The sequence below is a fragment of the Zonotrichia albicollis genome, chromosome 4 (genome assembly GCF_047830755.1).
Source record: "Zonotrichia albicollis isolate bZonAlb1 chromosome 4, bZonAlb1.hap1, whole genome shotgun sequence".
Taxonomy (NCBI): domain Eukaryota; kingdom Metazoa; phylum Chordata; class Aves; order Passeriformes; family Passerellidae; genus Zonotrichia; species Zonotrichia albicollis.
In genome coordinates this window covers 4,893,935-4,921,735 of record NC_133822.1, presented here as the reverse complement: position 1 = coordinate 4,921,735, position 27,801 = coordinate 4,893,935, and the positions used below count along the sequence as shown (strand labels likewise).

At 42.7% G+C, this 27,801-nt stretch overlaps 1 protein-coding gene across 4 annotated transcripts in view; it reads left to right on the top strand.

Moving 5' to 3' along the window:
* The window catches only part of SFMBT2 (Scm like with four mbt domains 2), a 116,036-nt gene that overhangs the window by 42,245 nt on the left and 45,990 nt on the right, over positions 1-27,801 (top strand). For 3 of the 4 annotated variants that reach the window (XM_005494459.4, XM_074538712.1, XM_074538711.1), the window contains exons 5-7: positions 7,625-7,713; positions 10,814-11,060; positions 15,872-15,969. In XM_005494459.4, coding sequence (XP_005494516.2) covers positions 7,625-7,713; positions 10,814-11,060; positions 15,872-15,969 — 434 coding nt within the window. Of the gene's footprint in view, positions 1-7,623; positions 7,714-10,813; positions 11,061-15,871; positions 15,970-27,801 lie in introns of those variants that run through there. The other variant, XM_074538714.1, reaches the window with a different exon arrangement.

Here is a 27,801-nt window from a genome sequence, read left to right as displayed (position 1 = left end):
TTTTCTGCATAATCTGATTGCAATTGATGAGTGACACCACCAAGATAGAGCTGAGTCCCTTCCCACTATCACACCCCTCTCTTTTTTAGCTTTTTTCTAAAAAATTATTTTAAGTACTTCAGTGCAAACCAGGTATTGACTTTGACTGAAGGGAGGTAATTAATCACAGCATTTATGATTAAATAATTTACTGCTGGGTGGGTACCTGAGGTTTTTTTGCTCAGGGAGTCAGGGCAGGCTGCTCTGGATTTGTGGCACTGTTGGGATCTATGGGACAAATTTCTCTTCTGATCTTGGGCAGTTTGACTTGGAAGCAGAAAGCCACAACAGTGGGATGTCAGAAAAGTGTGTTTGTGTCCATAATATTGTGTTTGGGGTGAACACAGCTGATCCTACTGTTGGGAATGCCTCAGTAGTTGGTGGTAGTGACCAAAGTGTCTTGTTCAGCTTCCTGAGCTGAACAAAAAATCAGTATAATAGCATCCCCTCGCCCTATCTGCACACACTGATGATGTTCTCCCACAGAATCCCACATTCACCTCTTCCATCCAGAGTTCCTGCAGCTGGGTTGGAGTTTGTAGCCAGTGCAGTTTTTCATTTCAAGAAATGAAAAAGCAACTCCCAAACCACCCACTGCTTTTTTATTGTTAAAAGATAGCAGTTAATTAAAGACTAGGGAAACACAAGGGGAATGGTGCACATGTCTGTGAAGGGCTCAAAGGATGTTGGGAAGCAAAGTGTCCTGCGGACACTGAGGCAGCTTTTTGCCCATCAGCTTGCTTGTTTTGACCCAGAGGATATAAGCAGATAATTTCTGGAAATGCTGAATGGCAGCAGGCAGGATAAAAGTTGCATTGTACTGAAATTCAGTGTAGTTGAATAGAAAAAACTGTAAGGGAGTTCAGGTGAGAACCTAAAGCATGTGTTCATGCTTTTATCTGTTTTTTAATTTTCTTCTCCTTTTTTCTAATCAAGGGCTGCTTTTTCATGCAGAGTTGGGTGTGCAAGGATTAAAGTCTGTGTGCTGGCCCTTTCTTGGGTCAAGACCACAGAAAGTACAGTGTAGTCTTCTCTTAAAAATGAGATCAGGGTGGTTTGGATAGAAAAAACAGAGGGCACCAAATATCTTGAAGAAAATTTTTAAAACATTTAAAAACATTAAAACATTAACATTAAAAAAGTATGCAGAATATTGTTATTAAATTAAGTGGCTCACATGGGCTAAATATTAATTTGAAGTTTGCACTTACTCAATTTTATTTTTTAAAAAGTGAGATAATTAGGAGCAAGCAGATTAATGAACAGCTTAAAGGATCAAATACTGAGAGAATGCAAGAGTGACACATTCTCCTGCAGACATCACACTTCCTTCCAGCATCTGCTCATTCGCCTGCTGTAAATTCCCATGAATGGGAGCACAGAGTGCTGCTGGTCCAGAGGTGTCCTTTGAGCACCTGCATTTTTTGGTGGACAGTTGTTTATGATTTCTGGTTCCCATGAAAATCCTCTCTATGTAATATTTTCCATGACCACTTTATTTAAGGCAGGTGTGTAGAAGGCAGTGCCTGAGCTCTGAAGTCGGGGTCTCATGATATTTGTGGCTGCACCACAAGGAAATCAGATCAACAGCTTTTGATGCACTTCCTTTTCTTTTCTTTTCTGGACCGAATTTGCATTATTTTGTGATCCAGTTCAAACCACAGAACTCTGCTGCTGTGAGAACAGAAGACTGTTTGAAGTTTTAAGTAAGAAATTGTTTGAAGATGTCTTTAGCCCCACTTGGCTTTTTTTTCAGGGAGCCCACAAAAGAATTCAAAGCAAACAGTCATTTTTATAAAGAAAAATCATTAAAGCACTAAGTAAATTTTTTTAAATGTAGGTTTTACTTGATTTATTTTGGAAATTCTTAATAGGGGATCTGGCTTTGTGTTCCCAGCCCTGAAGGTCTTGGGGAGGGTTCAGAAACAGGCTGAGCCTTTACTTGGGGACAGCACTCAGCCCCCATCCTGTTTTCACATCTAGTCTGGTTCACAGGGATGTAAATAGTTCAGCAAGAGGAATGGAAATGTGGGGATTCAACCGTTTCCTGTCAAAATGCTGTTTTATCAAAATGGAAATATTTTGTGAGAACATGTCAGTTTTGACAAATTGTTTTGATGGGTGAAGTCTAAACAAATTGTTTTAGCATTCTATGTTATTTTGATATAAAGACATCTCATTTCAACTCCATCATTTAGACCTTTATAACATAGCTACAACATTTATGTGTTAATATTTTTGTAACTTATAAATATTGCATCGGATTTGTGACAACTTTAAAATTAAAAGAAAATGTCAATATTGTAAGCTTTCTATATGGTTTTGCAATATGCTGTTTAGCTTTTAAAGAACTGCATATCTTGTCACAGAGTCACAGAATGGTTTGGGTTGGAAGGGACCTTAAAAAACATCTTTTTCCACCTCCCTGCCATGGACAGGGACATTTTCCACTGGATTTTGGATGTTCCAGGCCCTGTCCAGCCTTGGTTTTGCTGGCTGGGTGACCTGTAGCAGATCTCCACTATAATGTCACCTATCCCTGCTGGATGGAGTGGCTGGAACTCCCTTGTGTTGCCCTTCAGGTGCTCTCCTGCTGATCTGGGTTCTTCCCAGGCTCTGGGCGTTTCTTTCTGGCACCAGCAGCTTTATTTTAATGTATCTTAAATGTATATCTGATTCTTGTATCTCATATATATATATATATATATATATATATATATATATATATATATATTCATATATTCATATATATAGACACACAAATACATATATATAAATACATAATATATATAACATATATAATATATGTACATAATATATAAAATATATATACATAACATATATAACATATATACATAATATATAAAATATATATAATATATTTCTAATTTGTATATCTGTATTAAATTTTGAACATCCTGAAAATTAATCTTTTAATGAGATCCTGGTATTTTAGTTTATTTCACAATGCAGGCAGAAGAATTGCTTGAGTCCTGCCCAGCTATAATTCCCCTTGTTAACTGTTTTTGTTCGTTCCAGTCCTGGGAAAGAGTTAAATTTTTTAATGATAAAAATAGTTCCCACACTGAGAATGTTGTCATTTAGCAGATTAATCTGAAAGATCTTAAACCATTTTATAAAGCTGTTTAAGATGCTGTTCTTCACATATGAGAAAATTAAAACTCTGCTGTTTAGAGGTTGATGGGTTCCAGTGGGGATTTTCCAGCAGAGGTGTCGACAGGTTGTTGGTGATCCTGGGTTATTAAAAAAAAAGAAACCCAATGTGAAGAGTGTTTTGTTGTTTTTTGGTTATTGTTTTCTTTTCGATATGGACAAAAATGAGCATAATTTGATAGTACTGCTTCTTGGGCTCGTAGTATCCATGGGGCATTCTGAGGTGTTTCCAAGGAGTAACTTATTTTAGGTGCTGAATGCCTGTAAGTTATTTATGCTACCATTGCTGTATTTTACCAAATGCAGCAGTTCAGATCCCTGAATCTTGTTCTTGCCAATCAAGTGGGTGCCTTGGGGTGAAAAAACAGTCATGAAAAGTAAAAAACGAACCACATTCTCCCCCATTGTCTTGTCGATTTTTCAGATTTCAGGGTTTTTCCTGCACTTTGCAGTGTCCTGTTCTTGGGGAAAGAAAAAAAAAAAAGAGGAAAATGAGAATTTCCATGTAAACCTGAGAGGAGTGACTCTCAGCAAAACAGCAACTACTAGAAAACAAGATAAAATCCCAAGAGCTGCTAATGTGATAATAGTATCTCATATTCATTGAATGGAGTGCCTGTGCCTCAGTGCTGCCATGGGACTGTGAATGTGCTTTTAATCTCTTATTTCTCTAGAGAGGCAGATAAATCTGAACCCATTATGTGCTGAGGCTGAGGCAGGGCACAGAGATTTACAGGGTTGCAGGGAATGAAGCTGCTGTCCTGGCTCTGGGGCACGTGTTCAGGGGGATTGGATGGGATGGGATGTGCATTTCCAGCTGCTCTTGGAATGGTTTTCATGGTCAGCAAGCACAGAGCAAGGGGAAAGGCTGGGCTTGATGGGGAAAACCTGATGATAAATACCAAATCCATCAGCCAGTGAGCAGCTGGCAGCAGCCCCTGCTCCTCAGGTCCAAATGCAGCCTGGAGTGTCAGGACACAGCTTGGGAAAATGAGTAAAATGAGCAAAAGTGAGGAAATGGCAGTGGGAAAGAAGGGGAGAGAGGAGTGGGAGTCAGAGATGTTGTGGGCAAGGTGAATTGAGTAGGGAAAAGTGGGAAGAATTTGAGGGATATTGGATATGATCCATTTCTTGGTGGAAGGAGCACTCAATTTTATAACCTGAGTCTTAATGTTGGAAAGGTCTTTTTTCTTACCCAATAATTTGCTGTAATATTTGCCACACTAGAAGGTGATCTCTGAAATAATCATTTTTTCATGGAAGGAGACAGTGAGCTGCAAGGTTTTTTTACTGGTTTTTACTTTTGCAGGTGTGGATAATTTCAGTGAGGTCTGTTGGGAATGGTTCACCCTTCACCAGCCCTTCACTGAGTCTGGGAACTAGTTCATCCCTGCATCTGCTCCTCAGGAATTGGGGAGGGAAATTTTGGGTCTTTTTCAGGTGTTTGAAGCCCATGGACCACTCCTGACTCACTGAATTAATTTAAGGCAGGGGAAAATGTTTTGAAAACAGGAATATTAGTTTAGGAGTTTAGGTCACTGTGGTGCAGGATTCTTTATCCTGGCCACCTTCCCTTCCCACTAGCTGCAAAAAAAGAGCAGAATTCTCCCAGCCTGTCCAGCAGTTGGAGAGGTTCAGTAGAGCCTTTTCCTGTAGCTCATGATGGGAAATAGTGATGGGAAGTTCACTGCTTCACTCCCCAGTGCTGAAAGAGTCTGATATTCCAGAGGAACAGCATTTCCGGAGAGGGATGCTCAGGCTGGGCACCCATGCATGGCACTGACAGCTATTCTCATTTACTCAGCAGATTTTCCTTGTTTGAATATATTTGTTTAACATTTTGCTTGGTCCTCAAAGGCTTTTGCAGCTATCGTGATCATTCAGATTCACTTCATTACTACTAAAAATTAATATTTGCTCTGTGGTGACTTGAACTGTAAAGCTGAGCAGACTGATTGTGCTCTGTAGGCACAGAGGAAGGTACAAATCCCTGTTTCTACAACTTCCAGTGCAATTTCCTGTCTCTCAGAGGTTTGCAGAGCCGTTTTATCTATGCCACAAAAGCATAATAAAGGAAAACCCTAGAAATTAGATTTGTATGGGAAGAATGGTTCTGAAACCTAGAAACTGAGAACAGCTCAGATTTTTTTTTTCAGCTGAGCCTGTTTAGTCTGAAAACAGAGGTCACCTTGTGACTTTTGGACTTTGGAAGTCTCTAATCCAGATCTGAATGTGGAGAGGAGCTTATTTAGATGTCAAACTGTGAGGTGCAAGTCTTTTAAAAAAGGACAGGGATTTTTTTCCTCTCTCTGAAAGGCACTGGGAGACTGACAGACAGGCAGATCTGTGAATCAGGCATCGTTATGACATCTCCAGTTGGGCATCTGGAAGTGGAAGCCCCTGAAATCTGTTAATCTGTTGTCAACTCTGAAAAATCCTATTCTCCCCCCATCTCCCTCCCCCCCCAGTCCTGCCAGCTTTCAAAGTTCAAAGTGTGTGCTTTTTATCACATTTGTCATTCCTCGGTAGCGAAGCTCTGGCATTCAGAGATTTGACTGACAACTTTGTGGGAACGAGCCAGAATCGAGTTCAACTTGCACCTTTCTGTGCTGCAGCCAGTGCTGTGCTCAGGGGGAGGCAGCATCTGAGCGAGAGGGACCCCAGCCTCATTCATTGCCACAATCACCATCCTCTCCCTGGTGCCAAAATTCAGCTCGGTTTCTTTATCCTAAGGTAGGTGGATGGGAACTGATGAGTTCAACACAGCAGGAGTGTTGAGAGAGGAAGTGTTATATCTAAACCATTTCTTCTCAGGCGGTTCTTTCATCTTAAATAATGCAAAGGTCATAAATCTTCCAGAAATCATGCAAAACTGGTGCTGCAAAAGACTTAGAATGGTTCCAGGCAAGTTCAAACACTATTTTATGGATGCTCAAGTCCAGCAGTGCAAGGTTTGATAATTTTAAGTACATTTAAGGTTTGATAATTTTAAGTGCATTTAAATGCACATTTAAAGGAATTTAGATATCTAAATGGGATATATAGCTCAAGCTGGGAGAACTGGCTTTTGGGGAAGGAGCAGAGCACAGAAATGAGGTTGAGGCAAGGTGCCCTGGGCATGGCTTGTGTCTTTATCCATGCTCAGTCCTGTGGATTACCATGGGGTAATGGTCTTTAAATAACATATCTGGTTGTTTATTCAGAGGAAATGTTTACATTTTCAAATGTTTGTGATTTTTCCCTTCTGTAGGTGTTTCTGAGTTAGCAGCATAACTGCATGTCTGATGATTCTCTCATTTATAAGTAAGATTCGTTTGGAGAGAAAACAAAATTTCAGATGTAATTTAATTCTCATTTACAGGCAGGTAGAATTAAAGTTGAATTTCTGGATTTTTGATAGCAACTGCACAGTGCATTTGAAGAGGCATCTCTGTCTGTGAAGCTGAGATTTGCTGAATTATTGCCTTCATGTGTCCACTGATTTAAACCGGAACTGACCTGGAATGTGAATCCTAGAGGCAAAATTTATATATTTCAGTTCAAGTCTTAAACTGCATACATGTCCTAAATTGATGCTGGTTCATAGTGTTTACCTCAGAAATTACTCTTTTTTTTCCTAAATGAAACAGAAGTTCCTGATAAGGAAAAGACTTTAAGTCTTTCTTCTTGCTGGTGTATTGACTCAGCAGCTGATATATGATGTTCTCAGGGTTGATTTTTCTACTCTGTTGGAAAAGCACCTGCAGTTTCTGGTCTCCTGTCAAGGAATTGAAAGTTTGCACAGCTTCTTTTTTTCCCAGAGGTCATTAGTGAACATACAGAGAGACTTTATAAATCACATCTGAGCCCAGGTGATAAGCAGGAAACGAGTGGTTACACAGGCAGTGGCCAATTCTGAATGGGAGAGATGGGGATGATAAACCCTGATGTTGTAAATCACTGTCAGTGGCTACAGTGGAGCAACACCTTCCCTTGTTTTTGGCATTTAACTGTGTGCACAGGTTGCCCAAAGAACTGGACAACAAACCAGCTTTTCTTCCTTGTCTGAGTTGCAGTTGGACCCAAAACTTTAGAGCTGGTAAATCCTGAGGAGATGTTTCTGATGGATTCACAGGATGGTTTGGGTTGGAAGGAACATGAAAGATCATCTCATTCCATGCCCTGCCATGAGCAGGGACACCTTCCACTATCCCAGGGTGCTCCAAGCCCTGTCCAGCCTGGCCTGGGACACTTCCAGGGATGGGGCAGCCACAGCTTCTCTGGGCACCCTGTGCCAGGGCCTCATCCCTCTAATAATGAATAATTTCTTCTTAATAAATACACCAGGTCCACTGTGTGACACACACATGGCAAGTCACTGCAGTCTGCTGTGCTAAGCATTTCTTTTCTTCCCTTCCCTTCTCTTCCCCAGCAATCAAGGAGAAATACATGGACTGGACAGAGTTCCTCATCCAGGATCTGACCGGCGCCAGGACGGCCCCTGCCAATTTGCTGGAAGGTGTATGTATTAGATTGCATTCCTCCTCCTCCTCCTCACTGTGTGCTTGCAGTGTCTGTGTCTGCCAGCCCTGGGACCTGACCATGCCCCAAAATCCATGGCAGCAGTGCCTGGGCTCTGCTGGCTCTGCTTCTCACCCAGTCATGGGGAGTTTTGCCTTTTTGTTCTTTACAAAGTTGGTGCTCAGAAAAGGCATAGAGTGGGGAGGGGATCCACAGAAGGGAGAGCTCAGCCCTTCAGTGCCCCAATAGATTCATCAAACGGGTGAGCTGAGCTGCCAGTCCATCTCTGCCCCATCCCTGGAAGAGTCCTAAGCCAGGCTGGATGAGTTTTGGAGCAATCTGGTTTAGTGGAAGGTGTCCCTGCCCATGGCAGGGGGTTGGAACTGGGTGATCTTTAAGGTCCCTTCCAACCCAAACTATTCTGTGACTCTGTGGCACAGCTTGGAGAGGGTGTTTAGTAGGTTGATGGGGAGCATCAACCTAATTTGGTTTATCTTTATATGGGAAGTGCTCCCTCAAGGACATTCCCTCCACCTAAATCCAGCAGTCAAATTTAGCGGGGAAGTTGTTGGGTGAGGTGGCCTCAGAAGAGCAGAAGGGTTCATTTTTTAGATGCTCCCAGAGCCCAGTCTGTGCAGCAAATCCAAGGGGTGGCTTCACCTGGGACAGCCTCAGTGTGCCTTGAGATCCTGGGTAAAAACCCCACAGCTTCACCTTGAAACCACTTTTGCATCAGGGCCTACCCTGCTCTGCTGTGGATGCTTTGGAGAGGAGACAGATGGTCCTGCAGGAGCCCCTCATTCTTTGTCCCTCTGTGTTTAGGCTGAGGGCAGAGCCACACAGAAATTTGTGAAAGTGCTCATTTGGCTTGTGGGAGGCCAGTGTCCATCCAGGCACCATTTTTGATCATTTTGTCCCTGCTCACTTCCACCATCCACAGCTGCATCCTTTTTCCACGTGCCCAAGCAGTATGGATGGACCTGGCAGGGGTAATTAATAAATACCATTAGGGTTTTTCCCTGAGTCTGAGTGAAGAACAGCCTTGCAGCCCCCAAATAATCCACATCCTGCTGCATCCCCATTCCTGGACTACCACATGCAGAAATCTGGTGGTGTCCAGCCCCCATCTCTGGTGTGTGCCAAACCTCCCCTCTCTGCAGGCAGAAAAGCAGAGAGAGAAAACATTGAGTTGGCTTAAAGCAGTTTCTGACCCTTTCCTGGTGTTTTATGTGCTCAGTGCTGTCTGTGTCATGCAATGTATGTTGGCTCCTGTTGACAGATTTGCTGTTCATGAGTGCTGCAGATTGTTGTTAGGCTGTTAAATCAATATGTAGTGCTACTTTTTAAATCCTTTTTTTTTAATTTTTACGTGCCAGCTGTGCATGTAAAGGGTTCTTGCATGATGGTAAATGTTAATATTTCATGCAAGCTGATTATTAATCCTAGCCATTCAGTTCTCATGGGGTAAGTGACAGCCCATTGGCTTAAAATTTAGCACACAAATCAGGGAAGCAATATTCACTTTGATACAGCCAGGGATTTATTATAATAAGTTAAATCATTACACCGTCCTTTCATATTAAAGAATATTTGGTTGCAAGCAGTTGTATGAGAGGGGAAAAAATCCACATTAAAGTGGATTTCTGTTGTATTATTAAATTCTGACGCTGCATTTTGCCAAGAAATAATATTTGAAGAGATTATACAGATGCTTACAGCTTGCACTGTAGAAGAGTAGCTTATTTTGGCAAATATATTGTTCTGAGAAATATCTGTTAATCATAAATTTGTTTAAAGTTGTACTTGTGATAAGTTTTTTGTTAATTGCATTTTTTACCATATTCTCATGCTCTTGCCTGCTTTTTTGGATTAAGAGAGATATATGAAAATCAATTGCATCTCAAAATTTCAATATTTTCAATATTCAGTAAAAATATTCAATGTTCAACATTCAGGAAAAATAACTTCTTGAAAAATAAGGTTTCTCCTTTTGTTTTGTACTCATTATTAGAAAGAACCATCCTGGACTGACTCTTGATTTACAGAATTAATATTTTAAAAAGTAATGTGAGATGTTTATATGGTTTAATTAAGTAAAAATGAAACAAACACACAGAAAAAAAAAAAAAAGGTCTTTGTTTTTAATGCATTTTGCCTTTGCTGAGCATCTCCTTTGGGGACCAATGCTTCCAAGTCTTGGGGTCATTTTAATGCTGCTCTTAAAACCCCGGAACTGAGACATTGCATAAGAATTCAAACTTGTATTTAATAACAAATAAGAAATTTAACCACTGTGTTAAAGCTTGAGAGCACAGAGATGCTCACAGTCACAAAACAAAACCACTGAGCCCCAAAGGGGTTGTTCTGCAGAGCATTTCATGTTTTTTTAATGCCTGTGCTTGCAGGTGGAAAGTTACACATATGTATAAAATGCAGCAAAAGTGGGATCCCAGAAAATAACCATGGGGAAGCAAATAACCTCAGTCACTGGGATTTCTTGGGCATGGTGGCTTGACCCAATAAATCCTGTGTGCCCTGAGCTTGGCTCCAAACCTGCTGTGGGCTTTGAGCTTTGGAATAACCCCCACACCCTCCTGCATCCGTGGCTGGGGGGGATAATTTGCTCTCCTTGCCAGTAGGAAAAGGATAAAGCTGATCTTTGGTGAAAGAGATCAGTGCACAGAGTGAAATTTCTGGGTCATGCACAAAGTAGTCACCTTTAAGGTAAATATTAGGGTCCAGTCCTGTGGTTGGTTCTTATCAGCTACAATCAATAAGAATTTGTTTAAAATCCTTCAGTACAACTGGGCTTTGAGTAGTTCAGGAGCATCCTAAATGGATATGCTGTTCCACCTTTATTATTCTTTTTTTGTTGTTGTTGTTGATGATGTCGCTTGAGAAATTAGCACAACTGTTGTTTTCTGTTTTACTTCTGAATTTGCACTTGGAAGACATTGGGTAAAATAGAAGAAGAACAGACTGTTTGCTGATCGCTTGGATGATGGTGTGAAAAACAAAAATAATCTTCTGCTGTCATCTGTTTCCTTGAGAAGTCTTCAAATAAAGTTTAAAATAAGGAGTTTTGCTTCTATTCAAACAGCCTCTGCGAGGAAAAAACCCTGTAGACCTCATTACAGTTGATTCCTTAATAGAGCTGCAGGATTCCCAGAATCCCTTTCAGTACTGGATAGTTAGTGTGGTTGAAAATGTTGGAGGAAGATTACGCCTTCGCTATGTGGGATTGGAGGAGACTGAATCCTATGACCAGTGGTTGTTTTACTTGGATTGCAGACTTCGACCAGTCGGTTGGTGTCAAGAGAATAAATACAGAATGGACCCACCTGCAGGTAAGGAACCTCCTTGAAATATTGTCTCCCTTCGTGGTGTTCACTGATGTTTTGAGATGATTCTTCCTTTTCCAGCATTCACATTGCTTTGTCAGTAGTTTCTGGTTGTGGCACAGATGAGAGGTGAGATCCATCTAATTTGGGTTCAGAGTGGGTCAGGTGAACGGTATTGTTTATTAAATAAATTCAGCTGAATTGTGGCACAGATGAGAGGTGAGATCCATCTGATTTGGGTTCAGAGTGGACTGTATTGTTTATTAAATAACTTAATTTGAAGTCTTTGCAAGTCTGTCAGACCGTATGAAACATCAGGAGATTGCAGCTTGGAGATGAAGTGTCTTTAGGGTTTGGAAGTCTTTAGGGTTGAGTTTAGTGTTCAAACCAGCTGGAATGGAAAGGGATCAGGACTGCAGTTAAGCCAGCCTGGGATCACAGATTGATCCACATTCTCCTGTGTAGGTTAAGTGCATCCAGGTCTGTGCCTCATTTTCTTTGTGCTGTGGGTGTAAGTTTTTCCATGAAACTTCCCCTCCTCTGGGAAGGTGTTTCTGCTGTAGCTTCTGTCCCTCACACCTAATGAGGAGAGTTGACCCTGACGTTCAATTCTCATGTTCACAAGTTTGTCTGGGACTTGGGTCTTGAGTGCTTTTTGGAAGTGTGTGTTTTTCTTCTCTGGTAGGTAGGAATCAGTTTTCCCCATCATTTGCAAATTAGATGTGAGTGCTGGAGAGCATGAATATCACCCACTGTTATTTTACAGAGTCTTTGTGTTACAGAGAAACAATTTTTTCATTGACCATCTCTGAACCCTCTTGGCCTGTGTAGGTTTGGGGAATATAGAAATGACCCAGAGGAGATTTGTGCTTCCTCTTTGTTCATTCCATTTGCTTTCTGCTCTTTCCTCCTTTTATCCAGTTGTGGAATCCTTCTCTGTGGATTCCCCACCCCTCATGCCTTTCTTTTCATTTTTTCAGTTGTATTTCTCTAAACTTGTTACTGGACTCTTTATTTGCTGGAGTTGTTTACTTTTCTTCTCCCCTCTCCTTGATTTAACTTTTAAAATTTCTGTCTCTTGTTCTTACCTGTTTTCACCTGATAGCTGTTTTCTCTCTTTTAATTTTCTGGTCATTCACTTTTTAGTTAACATTGTTATTAATGGACACAATGCCCACATCTTCTTCCTCACTTAAGTAGATCTTCATTATTTTACATCTCCTGAAGTTGAGCCTGGTAGGAGTTTGCTGTGAAAAGATCCTTCAGGTCTGAACTTTTCTGTTTTTGCCCAAATCCTCTCCTGGGGTCTTTCATTAATCCCCCCCTTGTGACCCAGCTGTCAGGCTCTGCCAGGCAGGAGTGGAAATCTGAGGAGTTTCTGGAGTCAGGAATTCTGGTTGTTCCTCTCCTGGTCATTTGATGTCCACCTAACATGGAGTCACAGAATCATCAAGGTTGGAAAAACCCTTTAAGATCTTAGTGGCTGATCTTAAGGGATCTGCTGCAAATTAAAGTCTCTGCAAAAGGAATCTTGGAGCAGTCAGGGAAGCACTAATGAGTTGTGGGGACGAGGTGCTGGCAGCAGAGAGCTCTCAAGAAACTCAGGGATGAGGCTGTTAAACCATAAACTCAAAAAATGAAGTTTGCTGAGGACCTGAGGCCTGGAGACTGTCTCAGGGGTACATCCCCATGTGATTTCTTTAGGGAAGAACATTTGGGCTAGGCAGATGTGTGTTGTGTGAAAGACCTAGTGTGGACCTTCTTAAGGAGAGATCATGTGGGCAGTACTTAGTTTTTTACTCATCAGGGATTAGATTCACTTGCCATGGTGCAGGCATCAAAAGGCAGTTCTGCCTGAGAAGTCTCTTTCTCTTTATAATGGGTAGGGAAAAGAGGATGCTAAGGCACACCTAACATAGGTAAAATGACATGACATCTTTTTAAACCAATTTTTTTGCACTCATGGGGGTTGAAACCAATGAAGACACACTTGGTTGTCCTAAATTTTGAACATCTGAAGCAAGTTAAGGCAACTCCTTGATTGATAAAGGGAACAGCCTTGGACTGTGAATCAAATCTGTTATGAATCTCCTCTGAGGAGATGCTGAGGACATGCAGCTGCTCCCAAATCAGGCTGTGTGTCCCCTTGCTATCAAACAAGGGTGTTTTTGTGCATCACTTCTGCAGCCTGTAGCACTGCTTACCCTACCCTCAACTAGGATTCCACATATCCACCCTGAGCTTTATTTCCCTCTGTGTCTGAGTTTGACTTTTCCCTGTTGATCCACCTCTGGCACCTGCCAGGTTCCCAGGTTAGTCTTTCAGGATGCAGAGCATCTCAGATAAGGGACATCCCATGGACCCAAGCAAAATTTTGGATGGAGGGGTCTCTTTCCTGAAGCCATCCACATCCTAACACCCACTTAATGTGAAAGAGGGTCCTCTGGGGATTGGAACTAGATGATTTTTAAGGTCCCTTCCAACCTAAACCATTTAATGATTCTATGAAACAGCATCTCAGCTGTCTCCTTCAAACAACTCTGTATATCTCACAAGCCAATTTAACTGAAGCAAAGGGGTTATAGCTTATTTTCCCCTTCAGATGTATATCTGAGTCTGGAATAAGCCTCCTTGCTAGTGCAAATTGGCACAGGCTGCTTGACACAGAGCCACTGATGGCCTGAGCTCAGCTGTTTATGCAGGATAAGATCATCCTGGTTTATGCCACTTTCTATTTAAAGACAAATTGCCAGTCATTTTAATTGCTCACTGCTTGTGAACCCTAATACAAATTGACACAGTACAGTTTGTTCAATTACCTGGAGCCCTGACGCTTAAATAAAATGCTTTATGCTCTTTTAACCATGCAATTTAGTGTCCATACACTTGCCCAGCATAAGTGAGGTGCCACTAATTAAATGTGCGTATTCCTTGCTGGCCCTTGAAACCACTGGAGGTGCCTCTGTATCTTGAATTTTGTTGACACTACCCAAAGAAGTTGCTGCTTGTTTTCACTGATTTTGGCCAAAGTTGCCCAAAACTTGGCCAGAGTTGCCCAAAATGGCAATTTCAACTTTCCTGTGTTTCACTGGCATCACAATAGAAAATGAGTGTCTGTTTCCAGCAGGGAAGCATCAGGCAGAGTTTTTCTGAACTCAGACGTGAAACAACAGGCTGTCTGCCGCATGGGGCAAAATCATTTTGTGTTAAGTATTTCCCTGTAAATTAAACCAAAAAAGAAAGAAACAAGGTGAGTCATCCCCCTCCCTGCACTTGATGCTGATCAGAATTCCTGCAGGCAAGGGAGAAGTGGGGCAACAAAACTATAAAATAATGAACAATTAGATAAAGAGTGCACTTCTTAACACTTGTGCCCGCCGCACACATTGTAAACAAAGACTTGAAATCTGTGTTCCCATTAATAACCAGACAGCTGAGGAATTAAAAATACTGCCCTGAAAGGTTAACATTCCCCTTCAAGTGTGTTTAAATTCATATGCATATCCTTGATGTCTGTTCTGAAGTAGTGAGATTTGATATAGTGGAAGTATAAATACATCCACTTCAGTGAGTGATTCTGCAAATCCTGCTTTGATAAGGTCTTAAATCTGTTGAGTTCAGAGCATAAAATTCTCTTGTAGCATCAGTGCTAGGTGGAAACAGTGCTTGCCAATTCCTTTTTTTTCTTTACACGTATTTTTTATTCCCTCTTTCAGAATTGTAAGATACAGCGGTAAATCTTCTGCTAGCTAGTAAATATATATGGTTATTAGATATACAGGATTTAAATGCAAATTGGGCCAAATTGAACCTTGATGTGAATGAGGGGAGCCAGACTGGCCAAAGAAAAGCTCCACACTCCTCACTCTGTATCAAGGTTCGAGTTTATTACTGAGCACATGTTCATTTCCATTTTAATAATTGTTGCAATCTATCTACCTATCTTCTCTCTTTGAGGCCTTGATATGAATGTTCTGCAATAACTTGTTACGTGCAAGATAACAATGTGTTTTCTAGGGCAGGAGTAAATCCAATATACTGTTCCCCATCACAGCATTGTTCCCTACATTGTTCCCTTTGATGATTCATAGGCACTTCACTGCACTGAACCATAAAGGGCTTGTTAATATCATGATTTAATAATATTATACCTGTGTAAAGAAACCCACTGCAAGCAATGTGAAGCTGCACAAGGATGTTGCCTAAAAGTATAGTGATGAAAATTCATAAGTGGAAGTCCTTGCTCTGGTTTGAGTGTGATACCAAAAAATGTATCTGGGTAGGGATTTACCTGAAATGTTTCTTCCCACACCCACCCCAACCTTGCAATAAAAAAAAAAAAAAAAAAAAAAAAAAAAAAAACAAAAACCAAACCTTAAACACTTTCTGATGAGCAGGTGTCTTAATAATGATAATACTTGTTTTGTTCAAATACGACTAATATTGCTTGAAGACCTGAGGCTCCTCAAACTAGGAAACATCAGGTATTTTGAGAACTGAAAATTAGTTTTTTCACTATTTTCAAGTAACGAGATAATACGATTCTCATTCCTTCAGCAGCATTTGAAGGATGTGAATTTTTCTGGGTTTTACTCCAGGTTATAAAACATAATCTTTTTCCAATGTGCCCCTGCTAGCTGCTTTTGTGTTGAGTTTATCCATGCTGCACAGCTTGGAATATAGACACTGTTCATGTCACTTGCTCTGTCCATTCATATGACTTAAAAACTTTAGTCTTCCAGAAATGTTTGATGTCTAAACAGTCACCTCTTGGTTTTGTTGTTCTTTTTTTCTTTTTGTTACTGTCATCCCTTCAGATATCTATTCTCTGAAGACTATAACTGAGTGGAAATGCGCTCTGGAAAAATCCCTTAATGATGCAGCAAATTTTCCTCTTCCAATGGAAGTGTTCAAGGTAAAAGATATTTTTCCTTTGCTTGTGGAACCTGTGATGAATAAATATCGTGCCATGTTTAGTAGCTAATGTTAAACTTTCTCTAGAAAGGCCTTTGCTATAATAGATAACCGTGGAAGGTCACAAGTTGGATGTTTGTATAAAACACTTTTTATGTGTGGACTTATTTCTTAGTTGGTGTTTTCTGGGGGCTGGGGGTGACCAGCAGGGATTTCTCCAGTTATTTTTCCTGTGTCTTACTCTGTTAAATCTCTGCAAAGACATCATACATAACTGTGAAATAGTAAGGCTGTGACTGTAGAAGTTGACACAAACTGGACAGATTTCTATGAGCCCTGCACCAAAGTTTTCACCTGACGACAAACTACAAGGTGGAGAAATCTCCTCCAGAGACCTGTAGTAGAAATGAGAGATTATTTTGTTCCTGCATCTTGTTTTCTATATTTTTTTTTAATTCTCACTCTGGTGCTTCAGCCCCAAGGCGCTGCCTTTAATTTCCCGTGTAAATCTGCACTGCTGTGAACCATGGTGGCAGTTCCACCCTGGCTGGGGTGACATGGGCAGTGAGGGGATGCTCAGGGAGCTGTGTGGGAGCACAGCAGTGCCCCCATGGCTCTGCTGTCACCTCCTGCTTGGGGACACCACCAGCCTGGGGACCCTCTGGGTTCCTTCCCTTCAGCAGCAGTGCACTGGGATGCTCCAAAACATCCCTGGAACTGGTGCAGTTCCTGTGTGGATGTCACACTTGGTGGTGCCCTTGGCAGTGCTGGATTTGGATCTTGGAGGGCTTTTCTAACTGAAACAATTTGATGGTTCTGTTACTGGAATAAATCTCTTACCATGTCCCATTCTGGCAGTCACAAAACCCCAGTGCCACCTTCACCCTCCCTGGATTCCATGAGGAATCCAGGCTCCTCACCCAGCTGGGATGCACTCAAATTAGCCACATTAATTAGGGGACACTTTGCTAATAGCCCAGGCTCATTGGCTGGGAGAAGAGGGAAGATTGGAGTTGGCTTTGGGCACAGATGTGGGTTTGAGGAGCCCTGTGCTGGGATGGAAGTGGAGTGCACAGAGTTCTGGGTCTCTGCCATTCATCTCGTCCAAGGCTTCCATCTGCCAATTCTATTAAAAGTTTGCATTGGCAGCTTCAAGATCAAAAATGCTTTGTGTGGGGCAGGGATTAAATCACAGAAGGGAATTTCTGATGTGTAAATTTTATTCCTGTCTGTGTGAAAGAGTGAAGAATGTTTCTGATGAGGCTCATGGAACATCCTTTTTAAAAAAAAGTTTATGACTAACAGCTGTGTTTCTGCCTCTTCCCAGTGTGCCAGACTTATACCCACTAATTTTAATTATTACATGCAGGTTATAAATTTGAATTCATAAAATCCCAATTGCTGTGCTGTGTGCTTGGAGCTTTGGAGCTTGCAAAGATGTTCATCTTAGAAGACAGTGCAAAACCTTGGAATGCTTGAATGGCCCAAGAGTAGAGTTACTTGGGGGCCAAATATGGCAAAAATGTCAATGTTTGGGTCCATGATTAGGTCAGTAGGACTTCTCTGTTTAACACAGTGTGGAAAGTGAGCACAAGATGAACAGAATTCAGATTTTATTGCTGGGAAGGCAAGAGACTGAATAGATTTTCTGTGTGTGGGCATCACTTTATTCTGCCCATTTGGGGTGGATCAACCCCATTTTGTACATCTTAATGAAGGAGAAAAAGACAAGATGTCATCTGTGGCCTGTGAGCAAGTCTTCCTCTAGTAATGACTTAAACCTGAGTTAAGACTTTAGGAGACTATCTGGGAGTAAATTCAAGTGATCTTGCAAAGAAAGCCAAGGATTATCTGTGGGACCTTCAAGTAGAATCCCAGATCCCAGCAAACAGTGTTGTATCCAAAGGTGTCTTTTATAACTTCCTTTTAATTTGAATTTTTAAAGTTTTATTTACAAACCCAGCACAGAAGTAGTGTCTCTACACCATGCCTGGGGCTCCTTGCTATTGTAGCTGTTTGTTAGATGAGATAAAAAACACAAGGTTTGACAGCTGGCAACTCTTAGAGATCTTCTGGAAAGCTGAAAGTGTCTACTTTGGCAGACAGGCATGGTGACTGCACACTGAGCAGTTACGTTCTGTTTTTTCCACATTTCCCTGCAGAATTCCCTGGCTGAGCAGGGTGGAGGTGTGTGCTTGCTCTCCATGAGCACGTCCCCTGGGCTGGATTGTGAGTTTAATCCATGTTGTCCTTAAAGCTCTGCCTGACTGAGGGAAGTGTCACTGTGGTGCCATCCAGCTGTCCCCAGGAGGTGGCACTGGCAGAGCAGGGCCACATTTGCAGGGTGAGGAGCAGCTGCTCTCAGGGGTCTGTCAGCCCATTGCTGCTGTGTCACTCCTCACTTTCGGTGTCACAGGGTTGGGTTCTGCCTGACAGCTCAAAAAAATGGGTTTGAGCCTGAATTATCGATGCTCAAAAGTGTAGCAGAGCTGAGCTTGGCACATGGTGGTCTTCAGCAGCAGCTCCAAAAACCCCTTGCAGAAGCACAGCCCTTATCCCCTCCTGGCATCCAGGGAGATGACACCAGACCCCATGACCTGGTTGCAAAACTCAGGAGAGAAGGCTGCAAACAGAGTTTTCTTTTTTATTTTTTTTCCTGGTGCTGTTTTACACTTGGCCATATGTTGGAAGTGTTTGTAAAATGCTTTAGGATCCTTTGAGAAAGGAACATGATGTTTAACTGTCACAAAATGCTGCTATTATGCAGCTACTAAACATAGTGTTTTGCAAACTGCACATCCTGGAATAAATTTTCCTCCTCACAAAAGCTTTTTGCAATGCACCTGCTATTTTGTCGTTCCCTGCCTTTCAGAAAACATGTTGATCCTTGAAGAAAAATAAATACAGACAGGGTTTTCAAGGATGTTTGAATGGCTTAGGAGCACAAATCCTTCCAAAAGGCCACAGCCCAAGGACATGTGTCCTTTGCCGTGTCTGCTCTGATTTCAGAGTGCTGTTGAGATGCTCCCCACGCTTGGTATGGTCATAAATGATGTCTTGGGCTTCAGGTGACACCTGATAAAATGGTCAGGGTTTGTTGTGAATAAAAATGGTCAAAATGTTGCCAGGGCTTGATTTCAAGTTAAGTGGAACAATTTCAGTGGTTCGCTTCAGTGCTGGCATTGCTCGTGCTCTCTAAGGGGGAGCCATAGTCGATACACAGCCCTAATACTACAAATTAGTGCATATTGTAGAGGTACAGCCCAGCAGCTTGTGTAAGGTGAATGGGTTTCATTTCCTGGAGAGAGGCAGATAGGAGATCCTGGATATCCTCTCTGACCTCCCATTCTGCTTTCTCCAGTCTCCTGTGCCAGATCTGTGGGTGCCATGCAGATCTTATGGATCCTCACCTCACCTGCTTGGGCAGCTGAATCCTACCCAGGATTTGGGGTGCTTGTTATCTTCCCATGGATTTTGCATATTGGCATCCTGTTCCCAATTCCTATGAAGTGAATCCTGATGCCTGGCTTGGATGGAGCTGTTATCAGCCACATCCCTAAACCAAATCCTCATAAACTGCTTGAGGAGCACCTAGGAGAGAGAGGTATTAGATATCTAATACAGGTGGAAGTTCCTGCTTTATAGCCTTTGGTCCCATTCCTCCTATCCTGAAGTTGTTTGTTCTTTCCAGCTCTAAATCTCTCTAGCAAAAACCCTTCTTTATTATACCCAGCCCAATGTTCTTCTGTTTCTGACTGGAGCTTCTGGATTTCTCCTGTTACCAGTTAAAAGTATTAATTAATACTAAAACTAGTGGCATGGAAGGAATCAGTTGGGACAAATCTCTCTTAAAGAGACAGATGGAGGGACCATCCACCACCCAGGCAAGAGCTGCCCCTGAAATTCAGGACAGAGTGGTGCTTCTAGCTCTACACTCATAAGCCTGACAACAAATATTGAACAGGACTCCTTCCTACAAAAAAAAAAAAAAAAAGTTTTTTCCATTGGATGAACAATGCATTTTAGTAGTGAGAGTGAGAGCAACATTTCTCCAAGACATTGATTTTTTTTTTTTTTTTTAAGAAAACTGTCACATCATATTTTCTGAAAAATCCCTTTGCCCAGGATTCTTCTCCTGGGAAGCTGTGAGGCCTCAGAGAAAAAGGAAAACAATATTATCTGATTTGCTTCTCCTGTGTTTTGCTGCTTTGGAATGTGGTTGGAGGTTGTTTATCCAACAGGTGGTTGTTTGATTGGTTTCATATGAATTATTTTAACTTAATGACCAATCACAGTCAGGCTGTGTCAGACTCTGGAGAGAGAATCATGAGATTCATTATCATTCTTTGTAGCCTTCTGTAAGTATTCTTTCTCTATTCTTTAGTACAGTTTTAGTATAGTATTCTTTAATATAATACCATAAAATGATAAGTTAGCCTTCTAAGAACATGGAGTCAGATTCACTCCTTCCTGCCATGGAGGACCGCAGAAAATACCACAGAAAACAACATCTTTCAGAATTTGGTAAACATTGTGGTTGTTTCAGAGTGTTTTCTGTACTGGAAGAGTTGAAATTAGAGAAACTCATAGGATTTTCACTCATGGACAATCCTGACCTGGCTGCATGAGTAGCCTTGAAGCCCAACAGGGTTTTTGTGTCTTCATCCCCCTCAGTGGATGGGCACGTGCTGCTGCAGCAGTATGAAAGGATTATGCCTTTGGTCTCCCTTGGAAGCCAAGCCCCAGTCCTGAGCTCCTTCATGCTCTGCTGGCCTGGCTGGCCCTGGCTCGGCACACTGTGCTTTAATAACCCACGAGTTGTCTGCAGGCTGCCAGATTATTTATACTCCATCTGTTCTGCCTCATCTGTGGGCTCTCCAGCCCTTTTCCATGGCTGCTGCTTGCCTGGCTGGGAGACATGCATGGGGTCTTGGTTTGGAAAGTCAGGTGTCTGCTGAGGAAGGCAGGAGCCTCCCCTGAAATGGAAAATGTAAACCCCCTCCCTCTGAATTGTTATAAATTTGAAATTAAGGGGCTTTCAGGCAAAAATATGGGAGCAGGAATAAAAGTTTTTTATTAGGGAAGAAAATGAAAAGATAATGCAGTAAATCAAAACAACACTGACAGAGTCAGAACCCAACCTGACACCCTGTGGGTCAGGGTGTTGGCAGCACTCCCATTGAAATTGTGGCTGCAGCCTTCCTGCAGTGTCAGGGGTGGTTCTGCTGGAGCAGGGATCCTGTAGAAAGGTGCAGGCTTCTTCTGAAGATCCAGGGGAAGAGGCACCTGCTGTTCCTCTGGGCAATCCAGTGGAGAAGCTGTGCTGGTGTTCCAGAATCTCCAGATTATATCCAGGTAGGAATGCTTGGCTCCTCCCTCTGGGCTCACATCTCCCAATGGGATGCTGTAATTCTTATCAGTCAAGCAGTGACATTCAATGGCCTGTTATCAGCAGATGTCTCCCCAGAGGGAGGAGTGGTTGTGGAAGAGATAAGGAAAACTGCCCACTTAACAGAAGACCACTGCCATCCAGATGGCAAACAGAATACAATTTGCTTGGCAATCCAGGACACGTGGCTTCCCAATCCCTTTGTTGTTCTGCTGCCTTTTTATCCACTCCTGCCTCAGCATTTATCTCTGTAAGAACCATGGGACCCCACAGAGGGAGTCAAGAGGGTGAGATGCAGCCTGGTGCTACCTCTGTGAGCAGTGAACAGCTCTAACCCTCTCCAGCTCCCTCCTGACTGTCCAAGGCTGAGCAGGGATTTGGGTTGGGAGAGCAATCCAAGGAGGTGGGTGAAGCCAAGCCCTGTCTGAGGTGCCCCCAGGGTCTGTTTGGCAGCACCATATGAAGGTCAGGGTTGGGAGAGAAATGCTAGAGGCAGTTCAGGCCAAGCAGATGGGATGAGTGAGAACCAGGTCCCTCAACCTTCCTCATCCCTCTGGCATGTGTAGTTTTCTTCATTGGGGATCTCTCAGGATGGGGAGAGGTCAGCAAAAGAGCCTGGTTTAGTTCAATCACTGCATCTAGCCTTGGTGTGCGGGAGCTTGTGACATCCTTAGCTCCTGCCTTCCACATCCCTGGGCAGTGTTTTTCACTGAGGGGGCTGATGTGCACCTACAGCAGCATCTGCTCCTGTGTATGGGATGGGGATACCTAGAAGTCACCCATTTTAGGGCATTTTGTAAGGACATGAAGAGAGAGGGCAAGGAGGAATGGCTTAAAACTGAAAAAGGGAAGGTTTAGGTCAGATATTAGAAAGAAATTCTTTCATGTGGGGTTGGTGCCTTGGCTTAGATTGCCCAGAAGTTGTGGCTGCTCCGTCCCTGGAAGTGTCCAAGGCCAGGTGTGATGGGGCTTGGAACAACTTGGGACAGTGGAAAGTGTCCCTGTTCATGGCAGAGGCTGTAGAATGAGATGATCATTAATGTCTCTTCCAACCCAAACCATTCCATTAGTCTACTATTGTATGATCTAAAGGTGAATTAATGTCCTCCAAGAAAGCAAAAGCAGCTGTGGTCTGTAGCTGTTTACCAGGATGGTTGCATCTCGCAGTGTGCATTGAATGAACTCCTGATCCTCTCTGCTCTCACAAATTCCTGTTGATTTCTCAGTAATGATTCCTGCCATGATGTTGCCGTGGGCTGCCTCAGGCCCTGCTCACACTTGAGGGGCTGTGTGTTGAGGGGATGTGAGCAGAGACACTGCAGGTTTCACTCTGAGCACTCAAGGAGCTGTTCCCACCTGTGCCACCCTTTCTGTGTGACTTTACCTTCCGTGAAATGGGACCTGGGTGTGTAACACAACCAGGTCTCACCAATGCTTGTGAAGTGCTGTGTCTCTGAGATGCTAAAAACCCAAACCAAGCTGTCCTGGTTTTGGGAAAATTTGGGTGAAAACCTCCAAAGGGGGCCCTTCCAGAAAGCAAACCCACACAGGCCATCACCCCAGCCAGTTCAGGAAGGATTCCTCAGAGAGCAGTCTGAGGAAGTTTATGTAACAGACACAGCACTCCCAGCACACAAAATGAACAATACCAGATGACACTCTCAAAAAGATGACAAATTCAGAAAGTTTCTCCTGGGGGTGGTTGCTCTGTTATCAGTCCCTCTGATGCTGGGGCAGCTGCTGCAGCCACAAGGTGCAAACTTGGTGTTTCCCAGGTCCCAGTCCAGAGCAGGTGTGAGTAGTTCAAAAAAGGGAAAGGAAAAACAGTCCAGGGAAAAGTTTGGACTGCTTAGCTAAACTAACTAATGAGCAGAAGCAAAAAGCAGGAGAAAAGCAGAAGCAAGAGCAAAGCAAAAGCAGCACTATGCACTGCCTCTTCTCTGTGTCCCACCAGCCATGGGTGTGCAGGCTGATGACAAAACAAAACTTTCACTCTTCAGAGCTGGTCTTGAAGGCACACAATACAATATCCAGCATAAACAGGACACACGAATGGGGATACAAGCATCATAACGTCACCCTAGGACACAAATACACCAAAAAAACCCCAAGTGGATGAATATCCATCTCGTTTACCTCTGCCCATGCTTCCAGTGGCCAGGCAGAGCCAAGCAGGCGCTGTGTGGGAGGGGATCTTTGGCCTAATGCCATCTGCCTTGGCCCGAGCCATACGGAGAAGGTGTGCTTGGATTTCGCCCGGCTACTCTGCAATGTTGCTGTTTCTATGGTAACTATTTTTTATTCAACAAGAGGAGCTTAAAATCCGTAGGGCTAAATCCAGTCCTCGGCAGAAGCATCTGCAGTTTTTCAAGGGGCTCTTCAGTAGGTGCAGTTTGTAGCTGGCTCTCATTGCTTCAGGGTTGTGGTGTCTCTAAAACGTCCCTCCCAGCGCCCTTTCCTCATCATCCCGCCCCACATCTCCACATTTTGGTCTTTCTCTGATGGCTCTTGTCAGAGCAAGGGGACAGTTTGTACATGTTGTGTCTTACAAGGATTTCTGTCTCCCTGCAGAGTGCACCTTCAGGGAAAATTGCTCCGTGTTTAGCAGAGTAAGTTGGTGAATCACAAACAAGACTGATTCATCTGCAAATAACACAGAGGGTTGCATTGGGTAGCGTTTCTTTCTTTATTTTCTCTTTTTTTTTCTCAATTAAAAAAACAAATGCCAGATTCCTGTGGAGGCAGTTTAAGCACTGCTATTACTGTGTTTGTGACTGGTTCCCACACGTGAGCTTTGTGATTAAAATTAGGCTATTAGGAACAGCCAGTTTCTTGGAGAAATTAGAGAGAAAAGATGGAGGGGAAGTGATTTCTTCAAAAATAAAAACCAAATCAACTAATACGTTCCCAGTTATACCAGATGGGGCCTGCTCCTCTGTGTCCTTTATTGGGGTAAACCAGGAGAGATGGGACTGAAGGCAAGAGTAGTTCACACTGTTAAAGGAGGCTCAGGTCAGTAATTTATTAAGTGGTCAGTGTTTCTAATTACCCTCTCAACCTTGCAGCTTTTTAGCATTCAGACTTAGTTCTGAATTTTACATGGAGTTGCAGTTTTGTAAATTGTGTGCATTTGACTGTCCTGGACCAAAAGAGCCCTGACTTCCAAAAATATTTGAAAATAAGCCTGAAATTTGAAAATTAGATGCAAATGCAAATTAGATGCCTTTTGCTCTTTTCATACACTACGTAAGCTGCTGTGTTTAAAATTATATTACTCCAGTGGTCTTGAGCAGAATGGGCTAAAAATGGACATTTCACAATCTGAAAGCGATGCCCTTCCTTGGTTTTGGGGACACAGATAAAGCAGCCAGCTCTGTCAGAGTGCAGCTTCCCTGAGTGTCACAGACAAAAGCAGCTTAGCCAGGTCCCCCTGCTCTATCAGCTTTACCCAGTGCACTGTAAAATTACCTGAGCTCCACTCTTGTGGCAGGGACAAAATTGAGTTTATTTACAGCCAAATGGCATTTTTTAGCAGAAATTACATTTGTTGACCTGGTATTTAGCTACCAGGTTGGGCAAATGGCAGTGATGATGATTTTGAAATTTCTGAGTCCATCACCTAAAACTAAAACTTACTGACCTAATTATCAGGACTTAAGCATGTCACCCACACAGGTACTTCCCTAAGGCTTCCTCAGATCCTGAAGAGTTGCAGTGCTTTTCTAAATCTGTTTGTGGATCTCTCTTGGAGTGACATTTAGGCTGCCATGTCACCTGGCATTTCTGAAATCCACACTGCTGGTGGCTTGTTAGCTGTGAGGGAGAAAATTATGTGGCTATCTCAGACCCTAAAGAAAGAAGGGAATTTGGGAAGGGAATAAACTCCCTAACCTGGGAATTTGGAGCCTGTTTCTGCTCCTAGTACTGTGGCTAACTTGTTAGTTGACCTCCAGATGTGCAGTTCCCAGTTCTGTGTGTGATGCTGGATGCAGTGAGCTGTTACAAAGCCCATCAATGATTTTTGCAGGATAATTACAGAAACACAAGCCATGTAAAGATGGAAATCATGGTGCAGATGTGTATCAAAGCAGGGCTGTCTTTCAGGTGGCCCAGAGGGTCACAGCCTGTGCATTTGCAAATGCACCCCCTGCTCTAAGGCTGTGAGCATGGGGGTGAGTTTAATTGCTTTTTTTGGGATTATAGTGAGAGCTGTGACAGCTCTGGCTGTTGCCAGTGGGTTTGGACTGTGAGTGACAGACGTTCATTGAGGGCTTTTGCAGTGCTCCACTCATTACCCCTGAGCTGTAATCCATCATGTTGGAGACTGTGGCCCTTGGAGTGAGCAGCTGTGCTGCCCGTGCCACGTTAATTTGTTGAATGTTTTGTGGCACGGTTTTTCACTTTGCTCTGAGGGACTCTTCTGAACCCTTGTTGATTGTCAGTCCAGGTCACTTGGCTGCTCCTCAGCAGCCAGAGGGTGTTTGCATTGCCCTCTCAGGGCTTGTGAGGACAACCCCAGGACAGGCAATCCTCTGGTGTAAATTATAGAATCACAGAATCATTGCCTCATTTAGTTTGGAAAACACCTCCAAGATTGAATCCAACCAATAACCCAGAACTGCCAAGCCCACCACTAAACCATGTCCCCAAATGCCACATCTGCACAACTTTTAAATCTCTCCAGGTAAGGTGACTCCAGCACTTCCCTGGGCAGCCTGTGCCAATGCTTGGCAGCCCATTCAGTGTAGAAATTTTTCCTAATATCCAGAGCAAACTTCTGTGTGGTCAGCCAGGCTGCTCCTGGGAAGCACTGACAGCCAGCAGGAGTAAAAGCCCACCATGCATGAGGCTTTAAAATGCTCCAGCTGGTCAAAACTATTCTGCCTGTTGATCTCCATTTCAAAGGAAATTGAGTCACTCGGAGAAGTTGCTAGAAAATAATGGCTGGTGACATCCTCGCTGGTGGCATTGAATGCTGTGAAATAGCAGCAAAGGGTCGAATTCTGCCACCCATTATCATGTCAGGCATTTCTTTTGTTCAGCTGCAGAGCCTGGCGGGGACCAGGAGAAAGTCTCACCCCTCCAGTCCTTTCCTTGTAGCTGCTTTTATTAAACAGGCGTCGTTCCTGTCAACTTGAATAAAGGGAAGAGAGAGCAGTTCATTATCCAGTGTATCACTTTGAGTCTAATACTAATTAAAAGCTTTGCCATCACTTCTCTGGAACCTATTCTTAGAAATTATGTAAATTAATTGGAGTTTTGAAGAGGAGCATATGCCAAATCCTAAGTAATTCCCTGCTGGCTGAGGCAGCTCCAGCACTGGAACCAGAGAATGGCATCAGGAATCTTTTTTCTTTCCTTTTGTGGCTGCAAAAATATAAAACTGCTTTGGTAAATTCTGATGATTCTCTTTAGCCGGTATACAAGACAGATCAAATATCCAGACCCTGACCATTTTCCAGAGAGGTGCAGTACAAAGGCTTTTTCTCCATGAAAGCTTTTCCATCTCAAAAATGACATTTAACACAGAAAGGGCTTTTACATCCTCAGCATTTCTCAAAAGAAATGCAAGTTTCTGCTTCAAAGAGGATTTTGACCCTCAATAGGGAGACCTACTTGAGATCCTGTGAACTCCCCTTGTGAGTTCACTCTTGCTACTAATTTAATGGGGAAAAATATTTACTTGCTGTGCTGAAAGACAAGGGAGATTTGATCCCGAGGTACACAGTGCTTTTGAAGTAAAATACTTTTAAATATTATTAGTGAGGTTTTTTTCCCCGTCTGATTATTTTCCCCTTTGAAAAAAAAGCCAAAACAAATAGAAGGAGAAACACCAAAGAAAATGGTTCAGATAAAAAGGAGAAGCAGTGTGGTTTGGTGTCAGTATATTTTGGTCTCAATCAACAAATCACTTTAAAAGTTGATTAAACTACTTGTGTGTTTAAAGATAAACATGATTAAGTACTTTGGTGGATCTTGGCTTATTACACATTGAGGCTGGATCCGAGCGTGAGTTGAATCATGGAACATTTGTGGGGAGATGCTGATTCCAGGTGCACATTTTGCAAAGGTCCTTTTTCTTTACAACCTCACCCTGAGGATCAAGAGAATCAGAGTGTGGATCCTCATGCAGGAGGAGGCAGCCCTCCAGTCCAGATGCTATTTTTCCTTTAGGGGTTTAAAGTTCAGTGCTGATGATACTGGAGTTTTGCAGCCGTCATCTTTTCCCTCTGAAGCTTTTTCAGTATTAAAGGTGGCAGTTTTTGATAGGATCTTAAAGCTCATTTCCTTCCACTCCCCTGCCACAGGCAGAGACACCTTCCACTATCCCAGGTTGCTGGCCATGAACACTTCCAGGGATGGACATCCACAACTTCTCAGGGAAACCTTTCTTAGTGACTCAGTTCCCTCACAGTAAAGAATTTGTTCCTAATACCTGATTTA